Source organism: Botryllus schlosseri, chromosome 9, assembly GCF_051294905.1.
Source record: "Botryllus schlosseri isolate E-star chromosome 9, Bs_hap1, whole genome shotgun sequence".
Lineage (NCBI taxonomy): Eukaryota > Metazoa > Chordata > Ascidiacea > Stolidobranchia > Styelidae > Botryllus > Botryllus schlosseri.
The window spans coordinates 5,413,286-5,438,105 of NC_137244.1; the positions used below are offsets into that span (position 1 = coordinate 5,413,286).

A 24,820-nucleotide genomic window follows, 5' to 3' on the forward strand; every position below is an offset into this window, starting at 1 on the left:
TACAAATTCATGTTCTGAAGTCTCATACATGCACCGACTCTGTACATTCAATGTGGGGGTAGCTGACTTGGAGACAGAAAAACACACATATTTGACCGTAACATGGTCTTAGTATGAACCGACATGCATTCGAATTGTGGAAAAATGTGTCGCACACTATTTCACCGAGATTACAACCCTTTCACGGATATTCGTTGGTGCTATCGATACGGTGAACAGCACGTTATGTATAGAGATATCTTCACAGTCAAATACGCGAACCATGCACAAGCATATACCCCGACTTTCGTTGAATATTCACGACACCAACAAATCTGTACATCTCCTTTTCCTCGACATCAATGATAGAATCCTCATCCCAATGCGCAGTACGAATGGTGGGTTCATCGGGTGTAAAATCCAAATCAAATGTCATCAAGGTCTGCTTTCTCATTTTCAATATTTCCACCACCGCATCTTGTCTGTGTCTTAGCACTACCGTGTGAGGATGGCGAAATCTGTGGGTGGTAACACGGATGGACATGATATTCTTCGATATGATCAACTGAAACCTCGGATGTGGTGGGTTAGAGTCTTGTCGTGATGGTTGGTTTCGAAATGCAAGCGGATGAACTAGACCAAAAGTTTTGAAGATGCGTTTTATAATTGCTCTAGGTGTGAAATAGACATCGCACACTTGCGGGGAAACAACACGAATTCAGTCTTCACACCGCAGAAACACAGCCGCTTGGTTAACATCACAAAACCGCAATTGAACTCAAGATTGCCATACACGGAATCGCTGTTAACGATGTCTGACTGCGGCGTTTCGACGAGTAACGAATTCTCGTATTTAGTATTGATTGTGACACATAGTCAAAACAGCGACAGTTTTCACAACCCGGTACATACATTGAACCAACTGATGTAAGGTGAAACACTACGTTCGCAGCAAAAAAGTTTGCAGGGTATGACCACCACCAACATATAGAGTAGTGAGTGAGTAATTAAACTACATACCTCGATTTTACTATGTTACGAGATCCGGATCACGATTCAAGTCTACCTGAACGATTAAATACATTGCGACGATGTCACTTGGCTCTTAATTGGGTTGTTTCATCTGAAAGAACTAATTTTGTCTGTTATAATACTTTATTAGACGTGTATGGCGAGGCGTCTGGTATCGAGAAGTGAGATCGCAAGCAATCATTGAGTCAGTCGTGATGTCTGGTTGGGAGTGTCGGCCTCTTATATCCAGCAAGTGTAATGTGCCATATTAGGCTGTAAGTATCGTAGGCCCCGCGTGAAGTGTACAAATTTCGATGTTGCGCAAATACCACAAACTTTGTTTGCTTTCAGAGCCGGCAACTAAATGCAAGGCAGAGACTTTACGCAAAAGTTGCTATTCTTATACTTGAGCACTACGAAATGTACAAGTACTTTATCTTTACACGACGTTTTTTGTAAAATGAATACTAATTTTATTGAAAAAATAAAAAAGAGCGAAAAATTACATTTTATCCCGGAGCGCAACAAGAAAAATCGTATGAATTTGTAAACTACTTATTCATGACATAATAATAATTTCGCGTAGGCTATGCATACAAATGAGGAAAGTTACATCAACGCGTGTTAACTAACGAGTTATCGAATGATTTTTTCCTTACATCAAAACAACTAGAATGTGTAACTACATTAAAAAACGTATCTAAATGAGCTCCAGGGCATTGTGATTATGCAGCATACCAAATTTCATCACACATTGCATGATGGAACAACTTTAAAACTAACGCAGTTCTATAGCAACTTTTGCCTAAATCTGTCACTTTTTACGTGGAGGGAGTACATAGCGAAGTACTTGTACATTTTGGAGCACTCACTTATAGGTTTGGCCTGCTTGCGCTATACTTAATGAATCACTCCTGTGTCATAAATACTTGAGTTGTTGGTGCGTGTAGACAAAAACCTACTTGAGAACATAAATTTCATTTTTCAATAAAATTAGTATTCATCTTACAAAAACGTCGTGACAAGGTAAAGTACTTGTACATTTCGGAGTACTCAAGTATAGGTTTTGTCATCTTATTATATGCTCAGTATATTATATGTCAAGAATTGTGGAGCATTTATGTGGGTCTCCAGGGTGCTCTTCATTGAGTGTCCGTGTTGAGCGATAAGTTTAATTCGCAAAATTAGTGTGTTCAAATCAGGCCTGTCGCCAACATAGTGATGTCGCATAAGCCCTAAATACACATAATAGAATATCAAGGAAAAGTATCATCTAACGTATAATGAATGTTATTTATTTCTCGGAAGCAAGTTATTATCAAAACATAGTGGTCAAAATTATCGCAGAGCAATACCGATTTTGCGTAAATTCCGTTATGCGTCCGACTATGTTACTAGGGATTTTGTAGTTAGTTAGGAAATTAGGAGTCCTATCTTCCCAATCGCTATGGAACAACATCAAAATCATCACAAAGCAATATCGAATTTTGCCTGCATTCTGTTATGCGTTTTACTACGGTAGTATGCGCATCTGCATACAGGTGTCCATGTTTAAAAATGTGGACGGATGAGTTATCTCTGACCAATAGAGTAATATAACCGCCTATAGTTTGGTGGGTATTGCTATAATGTATATCCAAACAATCGTTGCAGACTCTGAATGTTACCTAGGTCCTTATCACAAAAATCATGCCGTCGATTCCTGCCAAGGTAAGTTTTGACGTGGAAATCATAAGTCGTAAAATGTGGAGACTGCAGAAACCGTAACTTGTACACATAAAATCAAGTCTAAAAATATGGATGGATGATATTAGTCCTAAATACACATAATACAATATCTGAGAAAAGTATCAAGATGCGGCAATCAATGTAGCGATGATATAGCAATGGATGGATGATGTGGCACTATAGGCGTGGCGCTTGATGATGTGGCACATATGACGTAGCAGATGAATGTACCCTTAGGGTATGAAAATGGGCGTGGCAATTAGGATGACGTGGCGCTCTCTGATTGGCGGGCGCCAATTTCAGGTACCCTTACTACTAGTCTTTCCTCGCTATTGATCGCTAGCTGAATAATACTTCAGATCGGATTATTCGCACCCTGTATACCGCTGTTTCGCACCTACAGAATAGTCTGCTGTTCACAGTCGTGACTTCACCGCGATAGCACAATATTCACACCTCAAGCAGTAGAACAACACCGCGCTAACCCAGTTGTCGAATCGCATAGGTCAAGCATTTTACACGAAATGAAATATTGTATTGTGGTATACAAACACGCAAACTATTCTTTCAATTCAACAAGTCTAGTTAACTGATCGATTCTCAATCTGTCGACACAGTTTTTAACATGAGTGAGTTGATATTTCTTCCCGGATACGAGCGAGGCTTTGTTCCATTGATCCAAAACCACCTCACCAGTATCATCCTTCAATGTAAAACTGTATAATTTCAACCCCTTTCCGGTGCCAGAATTGACCATCTTCTCCTCTCGAGAAACACACGTAGCGGCGATCGACACGTATTCATCTTTATTCCCGTATACCGATTCACAGGTCAACAATGGGTATTCTTCAGTCGTATGTCTCGATTTTCCATGCGGGGTTACTGACGAAACCCGTCCCAGTAATACAGCAGGTTTTCCAGTAAATTTGTCAATTTGGACCCAACCGGATTTGACCATAAGTTTTTTTTCGTTTGTTGAATGCTTTCTCAATGGCCCCGAACAATTCACGATTGAAACACGTGAAAGATATCTCTTCATTATTACCGTCGATGAATATACCTTTGAGATATTGACAAACGCCGCCTCTTTTGGGTGATGAAACGAATTTGACGCCGACGTGAAAATTTGAAGTTGATCCGACTTGCATGTTGTTGACGCTGTTCGATGTCATATCGTTTGGTAAAGTGAGAGTCATCAACAAATCAATCGTCATTTATAGAATTAACCACGTGTTATAAAACAGGTTAACAGCCTTTGTATAACGCTGATGATCCGCGCGAATAGACTTGGTTTGAAGTAGACTTTACAGGAATTCTGTAGGAAATTACACCATTCACAAGTGGTAAATGACACGAATGAATTTTCTTCTTACCCAGTCACTTATCAATGTACTGTAGTGAGTATTCAAGCTGTCTGTTGTTAAATCTCTGTACACCGCGATGTTATGAATGTCGCTTTTCATCGCTGCAATGCTTATGACACTAAAAACACCATTCCAGTCGACGCCACATGATCGAATCGAGTTAACCAAGGCAGCGAAATCACACTTTCGAACACGGTTCACGTTTTCTCCATGTACATAGAAATCTAGCACTCTGTGGATGAATTTTTCCGTTTCGCTCAAGGTGGGGGTTGTTAAGTTATGATAATACAGAAGGTAATTCTCAATGATCACACTAGTTGCCATAACGAGTAACTATCAACTGAAAAAGTAAACCATGACACCGCGAGGTGTTAAAATGGTGAAATATACCGCTCGATCACCTAGAAAGAAGGGGTCTGTGTAAGCGTGTGAAAATTAAATCTATAAATAGACACCAGACATGGGGTGATTACTTCATGAATGTAATCGATTGCGATTACGATTACTTCTAAACCACGCGATTACGATTACGATTACGATTACAGCAAAATCAGCGAGTAGTCGATTACGATTACGATTACTTTGGAAAAGTAATCACGATTATTCACGATTACATCCACTTTGCTTCTTAGAACTTATCTTTCAAAGACAATATAACGATTGCGATGAAAAGGCTTCATCAGAGAATTTTTTTATTTTTAAATGATACGTCATGACGTCATTTGCTATTCATGTCATAATATACATATTTCATGGTTTATAGGAATGGGCATTTCGGAGTCGGCCAATACCGCACTGTGACACACCAAGACGTGCTACCTTGGCCGAAACTTTGTGTATTTTTCCATTCTCCATAGCCGCGTTGGATGGTCGTGGCGAATAGTCCTGTCTTCTCAATCTTACTCTCACAATACAAATACCACTCGGCGCACCCACTGGGGAACATGATACGCCACATGTAGAAATGACAATTTCTGGGGTCGTCTCACGAAAGTTTTTCATTTAGTTTGGGCGAGTACAATATCTTTTAAGTTTTGACTAGAGCAGACGGGAGGTCACGAATTAACAACATACAATAAAGTAATGAATTACGTGTACTAAATTTTCACGTTGGGCGCAACTTGACTGCAAATACAAAGCGAATCAATATCGCATCAAAACGTGTCTTCAAGTTGTTGTGAAAATCCCGGTCGTAAAGAGGGGGGTCTGGGGGACCTCGCACGTCAGAAGTTTTATTGATCCCCCACTCTGGGTGCCCAAGGCGGCCATAGGAGGGGGCGAAATGCTGTTTCGGTCCTGATTCTGGTTGCAACCTACGCTAACATGGTGTGTACTTGTACGCGGATGGCTATAGTGGCAGATCAAAAATTTCAGTATAAAATAGTGAAATAGCGATCGGTGCCAGTTTCAATTAGGGCCGTATGAAAATAAGATAAAGTAAACATAAAATACTGCCTACGATCCACTTAATACAGATATTCCGAGCTGCCTTTATACGAGTAATGGCCAATAACGGCTCAGTTATGATTTGTTATCAGCGGCCGTTGGTTTTTAATGCTTCGATGTTGAAATCCTCATGTTCTGTTTGACGAGTACAACATTTCAAATCTTTTCCGGTGTACGTAAATAGGCTTACTGCTCGCCAATCAGCACCGTCACACTTCGTTTAAGCATACCAAAACATCAATACTTACGCTACTATTTGAAACTAGGCAGAGTGGTGATTATTATCCTGATATAATAAGACATAGCGGGTGTTCTTACAATCACAGTAAACAGTACTACATGTGCATCGTACCCACATCGAATATCTATTTACTTCATGCGTATAATTCGTTACCTAATGACGAATCAAGATAATACTTGTGACGCAATAATGAGCAGTGGCGTTTGAAAATCTGACGTTTCAGCTATCAATAACCTGTTTTAAACTGCACATTTAATTGTTCACGAATGTTTAGTTCATGTCATGTTCAAGGCCATTGCAGAAATGAAAAGTAATCGTTCTTTCACAAAAAAAAATCGATTAGATATGTGAAGTAGTCGATTACGATTACGATTACTTCGGATTTTTTTCGAATGTAATCGATTGCGATTACGATTACTTGCAAATGCTGTAATCGTCGTAATCGATTACGATTACTAATCACGATTACCCCATGTCTGATAGACGACACCTCGACCAGGTTGGTATACTTCACTGTCGCGGACATAAACGTTGGTTGGAGCAGTTAGATCGATTATTATACAATGGCCGAGGCTCAGATAGATAATCTTGATAAATTTGGTTATGAACCAAACGCATTTGAATCGCAATTTGAAGAGAATGCGGATATCTTTGACGCGATTAATCCTGGTGATCTGATGACGCCTGATTTAAGGGTTGAAGCCACAGAACGCGACTCTACGACAACGATCGAAATGCGACCAAACCATGCAGATATAGCGCACCAGGCGTGGCTGAAGTCGGGTCAACTAGCTAGAGAAAGCGTGATTAATGATCTCACGAACTTGGTGAAGACACCGTGTGTACCGATCGATGAGGCGGTCGTTAACCTCGAATCACTGAGTACCGAGAAGCCGTCGACTTCTGGGGTGACGCTACCACGCTCTGCTGAGTCGCTATCGGTGGTTGATACTCCTAAATCTGTATCAAACAGGAAGCTGGCTCGAAAAAGAACCATATCGACAACTGCGGGGGTAGGCATACCACCAGCTAAACAGCTTTGTAATGATAAATTGAAAAATTCGAGTCGTACTGAACCCAGACAGAAGGCCGGCAAGAAACCTGCGAAATCTAAAAGCGTGAGTGACGACGATTTTCGCGACGATGTGAAGGGTAAGAAGAAACAGGAAGAAAAACTATGTCAATACACAGTTGACAAGATGATCACCCACCTCCAAACTATTGACGTTGTTAAACCGCATTTAGGTTCAATACTATGCTATGTTGACTCGTTGATAGAGAAAAAAAATTGACAGTCACAAAGCTCATGACTGACATCAAACGATTGCTTGCTGTCAAGGGTCAGCGCTGGAGTCTCGATGAGATTCAACCTGAATTAAATACCGCAACCGATGAGTACTTGCATCGACTTCTAGAAATTAGAACGAAATTGAAGTATAATTTGTGATTGTGCTGTATGATTATCATTGTTGTGTGTGTGTATTCTCAATTTCTGTTTACCGTTTCAGATTTTACATTAGAGCCCTAAATCATAGCTTCTGAAATTCAACCACTAGTGGTGCTGGCGCTCGTGTAATCTCGAATCAGCGGTTTAGGTCTTTCTCTCCGGGCGTCGAGCAGCGAACAACGTGGCTGGCTGTCTGGATATATTCGATCGCGGATTGCTGGATAAGGAGTTAATTAGTAAGTTATTCAGTACGATTACTTTGATTTATGAAAATAATATATTATTCGTTTACCCCACAGACAAAACAAGCGTCAGGATTGAAGCAAAGAATTGCATAGGTGAGTTATTACTGTTCAGAACTAGTGAACATGATGTAATTCTCTATGTTGTTGACAGACAGAGCAACTCGAGTTGAACGCACGAGTCTACTGGTAAGTTATCTGCTATAACACAACGTTAGCGTGCGTAGTTTAATATGTCGCTGGTTTTATTAAGCATAAAGAATCGAAGGCAAAGAAAATAGATTGTAAGTAAGACTAGTTTCATGTTCCTCAAGTGCTGAAGTTGACCGCGTGTTATCAATTTTACAGATGAGTCGACGCAGACGGAATCGTGTTCGCGAAGAACCGAATGCACCGCCAGAGATTGGGGACGAACGCCAAGAAGTTGTAAATCAGAACTGGCAAGCGATAAAATCGTATGTAGTGAAAAAGACTAGTCATGTGTATAATATTCGAGTTATCGATCGTGAGCTAACGGATGTTTACCGCGATATCCAAGCTATATTTTTCTCAGAGTCGACTCGTTTCAAAGTCAATTTCGCGTATGCATTTATTTTGTACCACATCGAGACTCTGAGATTTCGTTATTTTCATGCATCGGCGAATGTTGATAGTGTATTAGAAACACCAACAGCAATTTCAACACTAGCTAAATTCAACGAATTTGTTGAATCTATTCGCTTGGAAACGGCGCTTGATTTATTACGAAATTCTCGATCAAACACAAAGTCACTGCCGGTCTGTCTGACTAATGTACAGTTTTATGTATATCCTACCGACGGTATGTTGATTGGTTGTGCTGGTATTAAACTCCCGATATGGCTTGCGCAATCGAAATGCATCTTGACAATGCTACGTCGAAAAAATCGACATCTGTACAATGATAATCTGTGTGCTTTTCGCTGTATTGGTCACTCACTAGGAAAAGACACCAAAGATTTGGCCCAACAATTTACTTCGGTATATGGCATCAATGTAGAATCTGGTGTAACTCTTGACATGTTGGATGATATCGAGGACTTGTTTAATGTTGCTATATTTGTGTACACCAAGACCGAAGGTAAAGCTGTTGCACTCCGTCGTAGTACGTTTGAAGCGAAACCTGTGTACTTACATTTAGAAAGCAACCATTTCTGTCTAATTACCGATATATTCCGTTACGCTGAGAGCTATCAATGTGATGTTTGCGAAAGATTTTTTTATGAGCAGTATGAATTGACCAGACACAAATGTGCAACGGGTCCTGTTGAAGTGTTTCCGGGTGGCGTTTATAGCCCTCCTTTGAACATTTTTGAAAAACTCGATCTAGAAGGGGTGTTCGTTCCCCACCAGCTTCGTTATTTCAAATACCGTATCGCGTTTGATATCGAGAGCATGTTTGAAAAGTGTGATATTCCAGATTCCTCCAAAACTTCATGGGAGTGCAAACATATTCCCATTTCTGTTAGTATATCTTCTAATGTGGAAGGGTTCTTGGAGCCGTATGTAATTGTTTCGAACGGCGACCCAAACGACTTGTGTGCGGAAATGGTTGATCATTTTCATGATATTCAAAGCGAGTCATTCAGATTGTTACAGATGGAATATCAACACTACTTGGACATGCTCGAAACTAAAATTATCGAAATGAAAGCACTCGATCCTTCCGAGAAAAAAATACCACTTGAACGTTTACAAGAGGAGCCCATGCGATATTTAAAACAAATCCCTGTGTTATCGTTCAATGGCGGTCGGTATGACTTGAACTGTCTCAAAGAGTACTTGATGGGTTTACTCATTGATGAAAATCTGAGTGTATTGAAACGGGGTAACAACTTCCTATCGTTGACAACGAACAGACTTAAATTTTTGGATATTGTAAATTACTTGGCACCTGGGTTCTCGTACGATGCTTATTTGAAAGCCTTCAAATGTAGCGCCGCTAAAGGTCATTTTCCGTTCGAGTTTCTGACTAGTTTGGAAAAGTTAGATTATCCGAGTCTCCCTAGCCACAGCGACTTTAACAGCTCGCTAAAAGATCGTAATATATCCACAGCTGAATATGAAAACTGTTTGAAGGTTTGGAACGATAACAAAATGACAACTTTACGTGATTATCTCAAATGTTACAACGCCATCGATACTCACTACTTCATTGAGGGGTTAGAAAAACAATTTCAATCTTTCAAAAGTCAATTCAGTGTGGATATATTCAAAGAAGCTGTCTCCCTACCTGGGGTTGTATCGAGGCATCTTTTCAATAGCATTCCGCGCGATTTCACCTTGTTCAATGATAAACACCAAGATCTGGTTTCGCTATTCAGAGATAATTTAGTGGGTGGACCGTCGGTCATTTTCCATCGATACCAAAAACAGGGTGAAACTCGAATCAAAGAATTTTTTTATAAGGAAAACGCTCAGATTACCCAACATGTAACAGGGCTGGACAGCAATTCGTTATACCTTTTTGCTTTGAGTGAACCTAGTCCAACTGGTTTCCCGGTACATTGGCAACCACTCGATGCAGAGTGTACTAAATTCAAACCTGTCAAGACCGCGCCGAAATGGGGGGAGACAGCAGCTCAATGGCTAAACTGGTATTCTCACATTCACAATGTACATGTCCACCATGCTTTTAATGGACCTGAAATCCGCATAGGAGCCCGTAATTACCCAGCTGATGGGTTCTATCGTAATTCAGCTGGTCAAGGGGTAATCTTGTCTTTTCTTGGGTGTCATTTTCATGCACATCAGTGCAGATTTGGCTGTGATGACTTGGAACGTCGAGAACGAACTAAACGTGTTCATGATTATTACAAAAGTCTCAATTATCAAGTCGTATGTAAATGGGAATGTGACTGGCGCACGGAGAAACAGGAAAATCCTGATATTGTGCGATATCTTAAAGGTATTCAACCGCAATTGAATAGAACCAAGTCTGTCACCGCGCATAAATTGATGGAGATGGTAATGACTGGTGCATTCTTCGGATGTTTATCAGTCGATATTTTACGCCAAAACATTTGCAAAGGAAGTTTGTTGAACTATGCCCGATATTCCAAAATACGATGGTGTCTCGCGAGCATTTGTCAGGTCAAATGAAACAGTTCGCCATTGATCGCAAATTACTCACCAAACCCACCCGCATGTTAGTTGCTTCATACTGGGGTAAGAAAATCTTGTTGACCTCCGACTTGATCAAGTGGTATGTTGAACACGGATTGATTATATCCAAAATTCATGAGGCGGTCGAATTCACCAAAAAGACATGTTTTGACAACTTTGCGAAAAATGTCTCAGACTGTCGACGGGCTGGGGACCGTGACCCTAACCTAGAGATTATTGCCCTGACACAAAAATTAGCCGGAAACAGCAGCTATGGTCGGGTCTTGATGAATCCACGTAAATTCAAACGAACCACCTACTGTGATAAAAGTGAATTGGATGTCAATGTTGAGGATCGCTTTTTTGTGAAATATGATGAATTGAACGCTGATCTATTTGAAGTAACGAAGCGACCTAAAACGATCAAGTGGGGTAACTGTATTCAAGTGGGGTTCTGGGTTTATAACAATGCTAAGCTCAAGATGCTCTCGTTTTTTTATGACTGCTTGTGTAAATATTTCCGCAACGAGTGCTTCATGCTATTAATGATGGACACGGACTCTCTCTATCTTTCGCATTCAGCCTCATTCGACGATATCCTTATCCCCGAGAAAAGAGATGAATTTTATGTGGAATACGAGAACTGGTTTCCACGCTATTTTTGTGACGAGCACCGAACTGAGTTTTTGGCTGATCCGGTTTCTTTTGACCGATCGAGACAGTGTTGCAAAGACACGTATGCCTATAACCTTCGTCAACCGGGTTTGATGAAAGTGGAGTACGAAGGTGGTACATCTTTCTGTGGTCTCCAATCCAAAAATTACTTTTGCGATGGGGCAAAGAAAAAATTAGCTTCCAAAGGCCTCCAGAAATCCAACCCAGTCGATTTCGAAACTTTTCTGGGTGTCTTGACATCTAGGCAATCTGTCGGGGGAGTGAACAAGGGGTTTCGGTGCAGAGATAGGGGTGTCTATACGTACCAACAACAGCGTAAAACATTTTCCTATTTCTATGCCAAACGCCGAGTGCTCGAGGATGGTGTGTCAACCCTGCCATTAAATGTGTAATTGTATATTTTGTGTGCTATTGTATTTTATCTGTGTGTCTGCTATTATTATGATTTACTTGTATTTTTTATGTGTTGATGTTTCATTTGTTTTCCAGATGGATAACGCTATTTCATATATTGAGTCAGTAATGTCAGAATTGGATTTAAATAGTTTGCACAAAGAGACGCTTGAACTGGAGCAGGAATTAACACAGCTCTCGATTCACGGTACCGACGACAACTCACAAGACCGCACGATACCCGATCGATCCAAGGCGCGCCGTCAGGAACTAGACGAGAAATGGACCCGTGTCCGAAGTGTCTGCATAGAAGCGCTACTTCAACTACAATTTCCCGATCGAAAGATGCCGAGTGATAACCGCATCCTATTCAACAGAGCAAAGCTGACAAATTATGTGGTCTTGGGAAGAAATTGTTCGTGGATACCGCTTTTCAGTCACGAAGAGAGACAAGCCTACTCGAGAACCCGCAAGCGACATCGAAAATTCCAATTTTTCCTTGATCAACATCGAGTTGCAAACAGTTTGAAACGAACTCGTTCTGACTCTGAAAGTAGCGATGCTACAACCGATGATTTTTGCAAACATGATTCCCTTGGTCATTGTGAACATAATCTTGTGGTGAACACTGATAGTTTTAGGTGAAACTTTGTTTACAATCTGTGGGTGTTTTCGAAATGTCAACTTGTAACTAAAACGTTTTAGTAATAATATTTCCTGAAATCTGTGTCTTGTTTTACAGATGGCTAGTGATTACATAATATCTGTTGTGGAACAAGCAGGCCTGACTCGCTTACACGAAAAGACACTTGTACAACGCCGCGATCATGTACACTTCGTGGAGCTGTATTTGAATCGAGAGATATCGCATGAATTATACGAACAACGCGTGTCGAGACAACATAAAGATTTGAAAGAGTGTTCCAAGGGTGAGGTCTATAGTTGTTATAGAAACACTGTTAGATTTTAAAGCGCTATGAATCCTCTCTTATTATGAATCCTCTTATGTGATTTATTATTTTGCAGACTGGGATCAGCTGCTTGACGACCTGAATAAAGCGTTTGTAACACTACAACTTCCACTGATGAAGATTTCATAACTCGTGGAAAATTGTTGAATCGAACTCTACTGGGTTTATATATTCCACTAGAACAAGATGACTACAACAGTGGATATTCCAAACCTTGTTGATATATAAACACATGCACTTTATCGAGTTTTCAATAAACAACAAATGATGGAATTGATCCACCCATTCGCGTGTATTGTGAGTGGTCCTTCAAGAAGTGGGAAGACCACTTTTGTTGCAAAGCTGATTAGACATGCGACATCAATGATTAAACCTAGTGTGTCCAGGGTCGTATATTGTTACAATAATTATCAGGAGGTTTTCAAGACGATGCGTAACGTAGAATTCCACGCCGGTCTAGATATTTTAGAAGAGTTGAAGGTTTGCTCTGAAGACACCTTGATTATAGTGGATGATTTCATGACTGAGACGGCGAAAATTGCAGACTACTTTACAAGATTTTCTCATCATTCAGCCAAATCAATTTGTTACGTCACACAGAACCTGTACCACAAGGGTAAAGGAGCACGTGACTTGAGTCTTTCAAGCTCGTATATGGTGATTTTCAAGAATCCGCGCGACCAACAGCAGATCAGTGTTCTTGGTCGACAAATGTACCCAAACTCTAGATTTTTAACAGAGGCTTATCGTGACGCTGCTAGACAACCTCATAGTTATTTATTCCTTGATCTCACGCAAGATGCACCTGAAAATCGACGAGTTATGACCAATATATTTCCTGGTGAAACCATGGTGGTTTATAGCCCGATGGTATAAATAGCCAGGCGCAGAGACGACTTTAAACTCAAAATGACCAAGGTACCAGCTCGGACATGGCGGCATATACCCACACTAGAGTTCCTACATAAAAGTAAACCCGAGATACGCAAGCAAATTATATCGGGAGCCAGCAAAGAATTGATCGAGTGTATATGCGATTGTACAAAGAACATTTTAAACGGCAACATCCCTCTTTCAAAGTATAAAAAAAGCGACTATCAGCTCATAAATGTAGTTTACGTCGACTTGTCAGGAAAGACATCCCTATTCGACATAAAAAACGTATGTTCAACCAGAATGGGGATATGTTTATGACTCTATTATAAAGCATCCTACCCGTAGTCACTGGTTTACTCGGTAATCTTTTCAAAAAATGAGTTCTTTTGAAAAAATCTTGATAAATCCGAGCCCGATCAACGGAGCTGACGTTCAGAAATTGAATTTGGATATCGACAAATGTATGAGCGATATATTACAGATGAACATACCCCAGGAACGAAAATTAGCCTTATATAACGACGTGCTAAATCGTTATCAAATAAAACACGACACGCTGAATCAACCGATGAAAATCGATATATCAGAACAAAGGAATCTATTTTCGGCTAGTGAGTTGGACGCACTGCGACACCTGATCAAGGGTGAACCATCAAGGATTCCTATACCATCACCGAGTAGCCAACGAAGCAAAGTAAAGACTCAGCATGCCAAGACGAAAAGCGGTCGTACACCCAAGACCCCGAGACGATACGGATGGGAGCCATACTAAGTATTTCACGCCAGGGCTACCTGGTAGTTACCGCGGTGCATACGTATTCTCTAGAGGGCGGAATAGAGCCAAAGTCGAGGAGTTTCTTTCGAGCAAGGACGCGTACACGAAACATTTTCCCTATCGAAAGAAATTTAGGAGACCTAGAGTGATTACATCCGGTCTCGGTGTTCAGTATCAAACCGATCTCATGCATATGCAAAATCTTTCAAAAGAAAACGACAATTTTAAATATGTGTTGGTGACGATCGATTGTTTCAGCCGATTTTTATATCTGTATCCACTCAAGAACAAAACCTCGCAAGGTATTATTCGCGGATTCAAGGAAATATTTAAGGATCGTATACTTCATGTTATTCAAAGTGATCAGGGTTCTGAGTTTACTAATCGTGCGTTTCAGACTTTCTTAAAAGAGAACAATGTGCGACATTTTCATACAAATAGTGAACTGAAAGCTTCAATATGCGAGCGTGTTATTCGTACTCTGAAGCAAGTGTTATACCGTTATTTCACGCATAATAATACTTTGAATTATGTCAGTGTCCTGTCTGAGATATGTCAGGGGTATAACACTACTTTTCACGTGGCTATAGGGTGTCCTCCAGCGGATGTTAATTATTCAAATCAAGAACAAATTTTCCGTAAGTTATACGGTGACATGACCCCTAAAAAACCCAAACAAACTATTGGCACACCAGTCAGGATTTCGACATCACGTGGTAATTTTGTAAAAAGTGCCTTGGCGAATTGGACCGAAGAAATTTTTTTCGTATCTCAATGTCGTAAAGGTGACCCCCCTACATATCAGTTGAAAGACTACCACGGTGAAGTTATAGACGGTAGATTCCAACGTGAAGAGTTACAACCAATAACTAAAAATAATAATATTTACAATATCGAAAAAATCCTGTCTACTCGCGAGAAAGGAAAGAAAACACAATATCTTGTTAAATTGTTGGGTTACCCGTCTAAATTTAATTCCTGGGTCTCGGATTTGTATAAATAGACACCGAAAATGTTGTTCAACCTAATTATGGATTCTGATTCCGTCTCATCTCGCATGGGTCAAGTTTCAAGCAGTCTGAAAAACCAGATTGTGTTTATTGTACAGATTTGTATGTTAGTGTGTGTAATCGTGTTTTCATTATATCAAATTTCTGTCGGGGTGGATCGTGAAATATATTTAACGCTACTGTCTTCGTCACTTGGGTATTTATTACCGAATCCATCACCTCACCGTATATGTTAAAAGAAACAATAAAATGTTGTTGACTCTACCTTCGAATGCGAGTTTGGATAAATTTCCGAATACTAGCACAGATTTTCAAACAGAACTTTACAAAGAATTAGAAATGAATCGCCATGAGCTAGGATTATGTGAGTTGACCTTCCCCCATGATTTTCAGCCGCGAATTGAAGTGAGAGCGAAAAGTATCGGATTTGGATTTGTCGATGCGAATGGATACACCGAACGGTATTATATTCCCGAAGGCTCGTATTACAGCATCGGTGAAATGTTAGAATCGTACGAGAAATATTACATGGGGGACATTTTCATTTTAAAAGGATTCGGAGACTTTAGAATCACATTCAGAAGATTAGTCACGAGTAAAAAAAGACCCAAGCGGGGTGTACCCATAAATACCGACACCGCAGACTCTAGCGCCAGACACGTACCCCGTACCACACATGATTCACCCGAACCTTACGGACTGATACCACTTGGTTCTGTGTTGGATACAATAACATTTAGACGCGTTGTATCTCGTCGCCGCGGAGTGGTAGAATTTATATTTACATCTGCGGTAAAGTTGGAACGGATTGATAAGGTTTATGTGTATTGTGATCTGATACAACCAAGACCACACGGTAACAAACTGCAACAACTTTTACGGGTGGTTACTGTAACCGCTAAACCGAATGAAAACCAAATCGACATATTCCCAAAACCATACTTCTTTGCTTTAGCGAGAAACAATTTTAGAACGATACGAATTTATCTACGTGATGCGGCTGGCAACCCCATTAAATTCCGAAAAGCACCAGTGACAGTGACCCTACGCTTCCGTCGTAGAGCTGTTGATTCAATATGAGTTACATCACGTTGTCTGGCACCCAAGGTGAATTCTCGGTGGCGTTACCGAATGAAATTATTTGTAATGAGTTTCCGTTGATGGATATGAGTTTTGTCAGTGAATCTCTTGATCGAATTATAATCAGTCGTGATCAAGCACTCTGGGAGCTACATGATGAGAAAGATCGAATAGTGGAAGCGTACCTAACACCACTTGGGAATTATGCAAACAACCTCGAGTTGACGCGAAGAATATTATCTGACAGTTTCAAACACTGTTTCACCGAAAGAATCAACGACGAACTTTTCCGAATTCGTTACCCGAAACATATCACACTCCACCCCACGGATATATTCGCAAATTATTTCGCTGTAGTTGATCAAGTGTCGACGCCAGTATGTAATGTCATGTCGATCAAACCTAAACCAACTCAACCCCGTCTCAGATATCTATTTGTGTATATCAATGTACTACGACATCATCCGGTGGGTGATTACATGAGTCAATTGCTTCGTGTGATCCAAGTAAATAACGAGACGTGTATGAGACAAGAAGTTGTATATGAAAAACCGTTTTATTTCCCAGTGTCGATTAACCACGTCCGCGATATAAAAATCACCATCCGGGACCAATACGGTCAGTTAGTACATGATATAGAGACAACATTGACACTCCACGCACGATGAAAATAGTGACGTTAACCACCTCTATGCTTGGTGCTGATTTTGAACACAGACTACTCACCATCAACAACATCCCGACGAGATATTGCGAATTAGCCCTCATGGAGATCGATTTCACTTTAACCGAACCGGCGATTGGGCAATATTTGTTTGTGTATTGTGATATTATTCACCCTCACTTACTTGGAGATACGTTAGCGCATTTATTACGAGTTATACCGCTGACACCTGGCGATGTCACGCATAATTGGATAGCGACAAATCCGTATTATTTCCCTGTTTCAAAAGATGTTGTAGATTCTGTATGTCTTTACCTCAGGCGATGGTTATGGATATTTTAGCGGTGGGGTTCAAGCCGGTTCCGGTATCGGGAGTTTGTTTAAATCGCTTGGTCGTTTAGTGACCCCTATTGCGAAATACGCCGGTGGTCAATTGCTACGAACTGGAGGTTAAATAGCGAGAGATCTATTACGGGGTAACTCGATCAAGTCTAGTGTTGTCAAGAGAAGTAAACAAGCTGGTGGTCGAGTGATTGATAAAATTTTAACCCCCAAGGCTATAAAAAGGAAAAAAACAAAGTCAAAGAACACTTCATCCAAACGTCGTCGTAAACAACAGGATATATTCGACTAAGAACTATGTTGATGCACGCAGGTTCCAGAGAATGTCATAACTCCGGATTAAACATATTTAGTATACCCCACACGCAAACCAGTATTGAGGAATCGCAATATGTCGTCGTCAAACCCCATAGTTTAGGTAATGTCATGGAAGTACAATTACCAAGGACGGATCGATATATGGATCTACAAAACACATTCTTGAGATTACGTTTGAAGCTCACTAAACGCGATGGAACTGATTTAGCAAACGATACACAAGTGGGTCTTGTCAATAACATGATGGATTCTCTTTTCAAACAAATCGATGTAACTATTTCAAATGAGGTTATCATAAATTCAGATAATTGTCATGCGTACAAAGCTTATATCTCCCGGTTGTTGATGATACTCACGGCGCCTCGGAGAGTTTTGTACAAGGACAAGGTTTTTATAAAGATGTCGCTGGCTCTATGGATGTTCTTGGTGCAGCGAATACTGGATATGTTAAACGAAAAGACCTTACAAAAAACAGCATCCCGCTAGAGTTGATTGGAAAAATTCGAATGGGTCTTTTTGAACAGTCTAGATGTATGTTGGATAATGTCGACATGAAATTAAAGTTTAAACGTAACGAAGATAATTTCTGTCTTCTTGGCGACGCGGAGGATGTACAAATTGTTTTACTCGAAATGGAAGTGTATGTCAAACAGATGAAGATCGCTGAAAGTGTAAGCTTAGCACACAAGTCTGTACTACAGAAGAATACTGCAAAGTATCCCTGGATACGCTTACAAATGTCGACTCATACATTCGCGGCGGGCTTGTCGAAAATTGATAGAGAGTTAGTTAGCGGTACCATGCCAAAGAAGATCGTAATTGGTTTAGTCGAGACCACGACATTTAACGGTGTTCGAGCCAAAAATCCATTCAACTTTAAACACTTTGATGTTCAAAATCTTTCGTTAAGTGTGGATGGGCGTCAAATTAACGGACGCGAATTTCATTTCGATTTTGATAAACACGGTGGACTCGAAGGTTATATGACACTATTCTCGCAGACAGGTCGCTGGGAATCCGAGGCACCTTTAAATATTTCTCGCAAAGATTATGTTAATGGATACACTCTTTTTGTGTTTGATTTGACACCCGACAATAGTTTGGGATGTTATCAACTTCATAAGACAGGAACTGTGCATCTGGTTTTGACTACATCGAAGCCTTTACCGACCTCCGTAACCTTGTTATGCTTGAGGGAGTTTCAACATCTTCTACAGTTGAATCAAAAGAGACAAGTCGTAGAAATATGAATACGTCTGAGATCAATGATATTCTCTATAACCATCCTGATACAAGAAGTCTATATCTAGGGACTTATCCAGTAGACCAGTTACCAAAGAAACCAATTAGCGGAAAATTCGCTATCATCATTAATTACGACGAGTCGAGTTTGCCTGGGTCTCACTGGGTGTCCATATACAGAGATGACGATACTCATTTTCACGATTCACTAGGTTTCGGACCACTAAAACCTCAGATAATCGAATTCCTGGATCCGGATGAATTTTCCGTGACTGGGAAACAGTTACAGAGTAAAACTTCGGATGTGCGTGGAGATCATGCTATAGCATTCTTGATAAAAAGAGCTCAAGGATTTTCAGCCAAGGAATACGTGAATAATTTTGGGGATGATAAAAAAGTGAATGATACGATTGTGCGTGCTTTTGTGAAGAGTTTGATTTCACAGTAATGAATGAATGTATAAATGTGTATACTTGTGATTCTTGTTGTGGTTGTGAACAGCAGACTATTCTGTAGGTGCGAAACAGCGGTACGGAAGGTGCGAATAATCCGATCTGAAAGTACTATTCAGGTTACGTAGGAATCAATAGCGAGGAAAGAGTTAGAACACGGTCGGTCATTTGTCACGACTAAACTACGGCGTCTTCGTGTGAGCGATCCCTATACTGTAACGCTATCATGTCTATATCAGCTACGTTACCGTGTCGCCGCGGCCATAAGAATAACGCTATATTAAAGTCACATTCACCGTAAACGTTGGGATTACCTCAAATTGGTCATATATAATAATCTACGATATACACATTAACTAAGGAGCAATCACGTGACTATTTACCATACAAGATACATATTCAACACCGGTCGAGAGATGCATATACCCGAAAGTACGGATTACCACTACGACACCGGTTGAGTGATCCCTATACCGAAAAGGGTCACCGGTTCAACACGAGTTTCGAGGCACCGGTTGGGTGATCCCTATACCGAAAAGGGTTACCGGTTCAAGACGAGTTTCGAGGCACCGGTTGAGTGATCCCTATACCGAAAAGGGTTACCGGTCGAGAGATGCCTATACCAACCCAGGCACCGGTCGGGTGGAAGGGGGGGTCAAAAGGGTCACCGGTTCAATACGAGTTTCGAGGCACCGGTCGGGTGCACCCATAAGAGCCCCATAGCCGTTCGCGACCGATCTACATAACTACTCACGTCATCCCTAGAATTTACGTGAGGATTCGTTCAATAGCATTAGAGTTAATCTACGGGCTATAAAGTCGCATGCTCATATTGCGCATGTATCGGACACTCTAGTCCAATTTTCAAATTGCTTGCATTGATGCAAGCCAAAGGTTTTGTTTGTCACAAGTCGGCCTATGCGTAAGACTGGAACAATTAACTTATAGCCTATAGCGCATAGATATGTCATTTCTGCTTCTTTGGAATGGATCGTTGTTCGCAGCCATTGCCATCAGTGACTGGATATGGGGTATAATATCCGTCATTGTCTTGTTTCATTAAGTTTTCATAGATGTTCTAATAGCGGAAAGCTCTGGTAGTTGTTGGTAGACAGGAATAAGCGAAACTTGGTACATGTAGAGAGATTTTGAGTTAGAGAAACCTCGACCAAGGCAACACTCATCCATCATCGGAAATAATCGGCTCTCGTTGAAAAAGTATACATGCATGCATATTGCATATATTTGTAAAATTGATTAGGACAGGTAGGTAAAATATATTTAAACTGAATGTGACTGAGCTAATGCGTGAAAGTAGTCGATGATCCTGGTTCACTTGGCAAACGAAACTTGACATGCTGTTCGTGTGGCAATTTCTTTCGAAACATCGGAGTTTTGAAGAACTTTAACACGTTATTTGTCCTGATGTCCTTGCATCTTAATTTTGGATTGGTCCGCTGCACGGTAGCGGTAGCGCAATACGGGTCGCATTTTAGGAATTTTACGAATAGAAGTCACGCGACATCAGGGGTTCCAGTTATAGTTTTAAAACATGCATATTGTATACTTCTGGGCTTGGCACCATCACCGAGAATCTCCCTTATTAAATAGTAACTATAATGCATTTTGTTTTAGAATTCTGGATTTATTATTCTCACAGATGGCCTCGTCTACAAGACAAAACCAGCGAGTGAGTATCGGCTATTTTATTTATATTGATGTACAGAGAAAGTCAGAAGCATGGTTCTAACCAAGTCACGAGGTTCCAAGTCACAAGCCAATTATACTTTCATAGTTTTAACTCGAGTCAAGACGAGTCATTTTCAATTCACCACCGAGTCAAGTCCGAGTCAAAGTCATTGAGTAGAGGGTCGAGTCCGAGTCATGGTATTTTGACTCGAATCCGAGTACAAGCCATTATGTTCACGGCTCAGTTTTCAGTTCAATCTGGTTCAATCCACGTTTTCAATTCTGTCCGGGTGATATAGAATGACTCGCATTCATAATAGATCAATTTTCCTGAGTCGTAACAGTTTCTGGCCCTATTTTCTAGCTAAGTATCAGGACTGATGGACGAAACACCAATCATGTGGCAAATTCTTCGAAGTTACAATAAAATATATGTTTTGGCCGTCTTAGTCTCTCGTCATATGACTTGGTTCGGGTCAAGCCGAGTCACCAAATAATCGCTACTCCGGTCATTACATCCCAGGTCTGTAGTTCGTGCAATCACTGTTCGTCGTACAGTGATACTTAGTGAAAGGGATTGTCACAGTTTGGACTGGTGCTTATCGTGGTTATGGGACTGGTGCAGCGTAGGCACTCTGGACACTAAGTGAATAGCAAACTGCCCAATCAAATTAACAACAACACACTTGCAGTTTAAAATATTGAGTAATTGTTTATTCGATCATTCAAATATCAAATAACACATAATTATTGGTTCTAGCAATGGCGATATTGGTAAACGTTGACTACTTATATTTCTCACCACACTTGTGCTTCAGCTGAGGCTCGCCCTGAAATTCGAAATATAATTATTTATGGCGTGAATGCAATGAGCCAATGTAGTATCTATCAAAGATATACTTACAGATCTACAACATATGTAAAACTGTTGTGGTTTGCAGCGATAGAGTGAGTGTTTGGACGTGTGTGCATCTTGTGATGAGTAAACCTTCTAATCGCAACACTATTTGTTGCTGTCATCATACGTAATCCACACGCGTCTTCCAGGATGCCTTTTAAGATATGTGATCGAAAGATAGGAAGGAATTCACAGGCCCGGGTAGTAATGATTTTTATAAATTTCGCATCCGATAACAATCAGCAACCGCCTCGCACGGAACAACGAATTTTAGTTCAAATTAGGTTGGAGTTTGCAAGGTCTTAACGCGAAGCAATGTTGGGATCAAGTCACTACCTTCGAGTCACGAGTCATCTCGAGTCATTGCAGATTTTGACTCGAGTCAAGTCAAGTCATTAGATTTTCGAAGGTGACTCTAGTCAAGTCACTAGATTTTTGGAGGTGACTCGAGTCAAGTCGAGTCAAGTCAAGTCAAGTCAAGTCAAGTCACGAGTCAAGTCACAATTCAAGTCAAAGTGATTTTTCGAAGGGCGAGTGATGATTCAAACTCATAACATTTTGCCAGCTGTGTGAAAGACAGATTAATTAGCCATTTATCTTAAATAAAATAACGAGTATAAAGTTAAATATACATGCAAAAAGGAGTTGTATCGCACACGCACACGTAGAACTGCTAATAAAATACGTGAGTAACTGTATAGTTATATGCTACAGTCTGTTATTATCAGCCAAAATAGATGATAGAATACGATGCTTCGAGAAGTTTAACCAAATTGATATGGTACAATACAATACACATCTACACATCCGTGAAAATATAAACGGATAAACTATATTCATTCGATTTAAATCATACAAGAAGGTTTATAAAAGTAAGCACTGCGTAATATAAGCAGCAGTGAGCCGTCTACGGAAAGGAGATACGTTGCTAGTAATCTACTACTACTGCATCAACGTAAGCTATGATCATTTCGTTTCCGGCATATTTATTTGTGATGTAACAATGGAGGAGCAGTGAAACGTACAATCAGTGAATGACTGGTTGCTCTCACCGGCGTATCGCGGATAATCCGAACATTTAATTGACACGTACCATTTACTTATTGATGACTTGAAATTGACTGGTAAATTTTGCTTCGAGTAACGAGTCAATCCAGATTTCTGAAGCGCCGAGTCAAGTCAAGTCAAGTCATTTTTCCAAAGTGACTAGAGTCAAGTCAAGTCATACGAAAAAGTTGACTCGAGTCATCCCAACACTGACGCGAAGTGCATGGTATATACATTAAAACGATATTTACAGATGTGATTACAGTGTCAACGATTATCTCTACCTGAAGTCGTCGTTGTATGTCCATTTAATTTTGTAGACAGCCACTCAATTGTGCAAGTATAATAACTGTACAGCATCGATCATAAGCATTCCACTGCTGAGTATAGGTTATCGTATCGACCTCACAGGAGATATATCTGTTTCGCGAATTTGTTCGTTGTGAACTGCATCTCGTAAAGCCTATACCATATCCTGCGCTTCCGATTTGTTCACCCCTCAGCTTAATACTCAACGCCGTTTGTTTTCGTATAAAGTTGCTGTCGGTGAAACTTTCCGAATCTACATTGATACATTGATCTACATATATTACAATTTTATACCTCAATTACAAACTGCAAGCTGGTTGCTTGTTAAGTAATTAGAGAAATAAAATATCAAATTATAAATTGATTTAAAGGTCAGGAACGTATTTTTCAGCTTGGTGTCGTAATAGAAAGTCCAAGGGTCTACTTTTACTTTGGACATATCGCAATGGTACAAGCGTTGTTCGAAACCGTTAAAAGTGGCCTACATCTCGATTTGTACTTTTAAACAAATTTCGTTCAATTGCGACAGTGCAATTAACGATGTTAGGCAGTGTAATAGACAAACAGACACGTCGCAACACTCACAATTGAGTTAGTGGTCTTCAACAGGACTTTGCGAGCTTTGCCTTGCAGAAACTTCAATAGAACAACGTATTAATATCTGGTATCAAAAAGGCAGCATTAAATGAATTTTTAAGTTGATTGTATACATTTGTCGTGATTTAATTTGAGGTTGATTTATGATTTTTTACGGTTCACTCTCCCACAACATTTGCTCTGAAGTTTTACCGGCCCGAGAGGTGAAAAAAGCAGAGAACCACTGGTTTAATTGACGTTATACACTTAGTGCTGAGAGTTAGCTGAACAGGAGAATGCTAATCGTGTCATCAAAAACTGTTAGTCGGGACGCATAAAGTCGGGTTTCGCGCTTTGATTACCCGAGGTGTCTCGAGTTGTCAATGGTTTTGATATTGATTGTTTTTCGACTGCACTGGTCATTTTACACCTGTCCGATATTCTATACTATAGTATGAGTCCGTATTGTACCGACTTGTAGCACGACGAATTTCTAGACTTTGTAAGACACCGCATGCGCGGATCGCGTGGCGAGAAGGAGCCTAGATATACCTCCAACACTTAGGTGTGAATTCTGTAGTCGACCTCGGTCGGAGTCGAGACCGCAACCTATTGGTGCTGTGGCTGTGAAACGCCCCACTTACAACGCGTGTTATTGAGTGTCACCTGTCAGTTACGATAATGAAATGTAATTGGTAAGGCGTCAGCGATAAAGATGATACCGATAAGATGTGTAAAATTAAAATGAATGCAAAAGGAAAGAACCTCCTGATAACTACGAATTACAACACTTTGGTTCGCATTTACATTTTCACTTGCTCGGAAACTGTTACATTGCATTTGATGAACATTAGGGTGCGAGAAGTTCTGGCCCCAGTAAATTTGGCCAAGATTGGAGGTAAGATTGGGATAACATCTCAAC

The 24,820-nt window shown here is 40.4% G+C and overlaps 2 protein-coding genes across 3 annotated transcripts in view; both read left to right on the forward strand.

Annotated features, from left to right (window-relative positions):
- LOC145446954 (uncharacterized) overlaps positions 1-24,820 on the forward strand; it is a 486,702-nt gene that overhangs the window by 201,759 nt on the left and 260,123 nt on the right. The gene's annotated exons all lie outside the window — the stretch shown is intronic.
- The window catches only part of LOC145446599 (CD109 antigen-like), a 69,569-nt gene continuing 56,527 nt past the window's right edge, over positions 11,779-24,820 (forward strand). Inside the window, exons 1-2 of the mRNA XM_080324946.1 lie at positions 11,779-11,940; positions 12,392-12,578. Coding sequence (XP_080181072.1) covers positions 11,779-11,940; positions 12,392-12,578 — 349 coding nt within the window. The remainder of the gene's footprint in view (positions 11,941-12,391; positions 12,579-24,820) is intronic.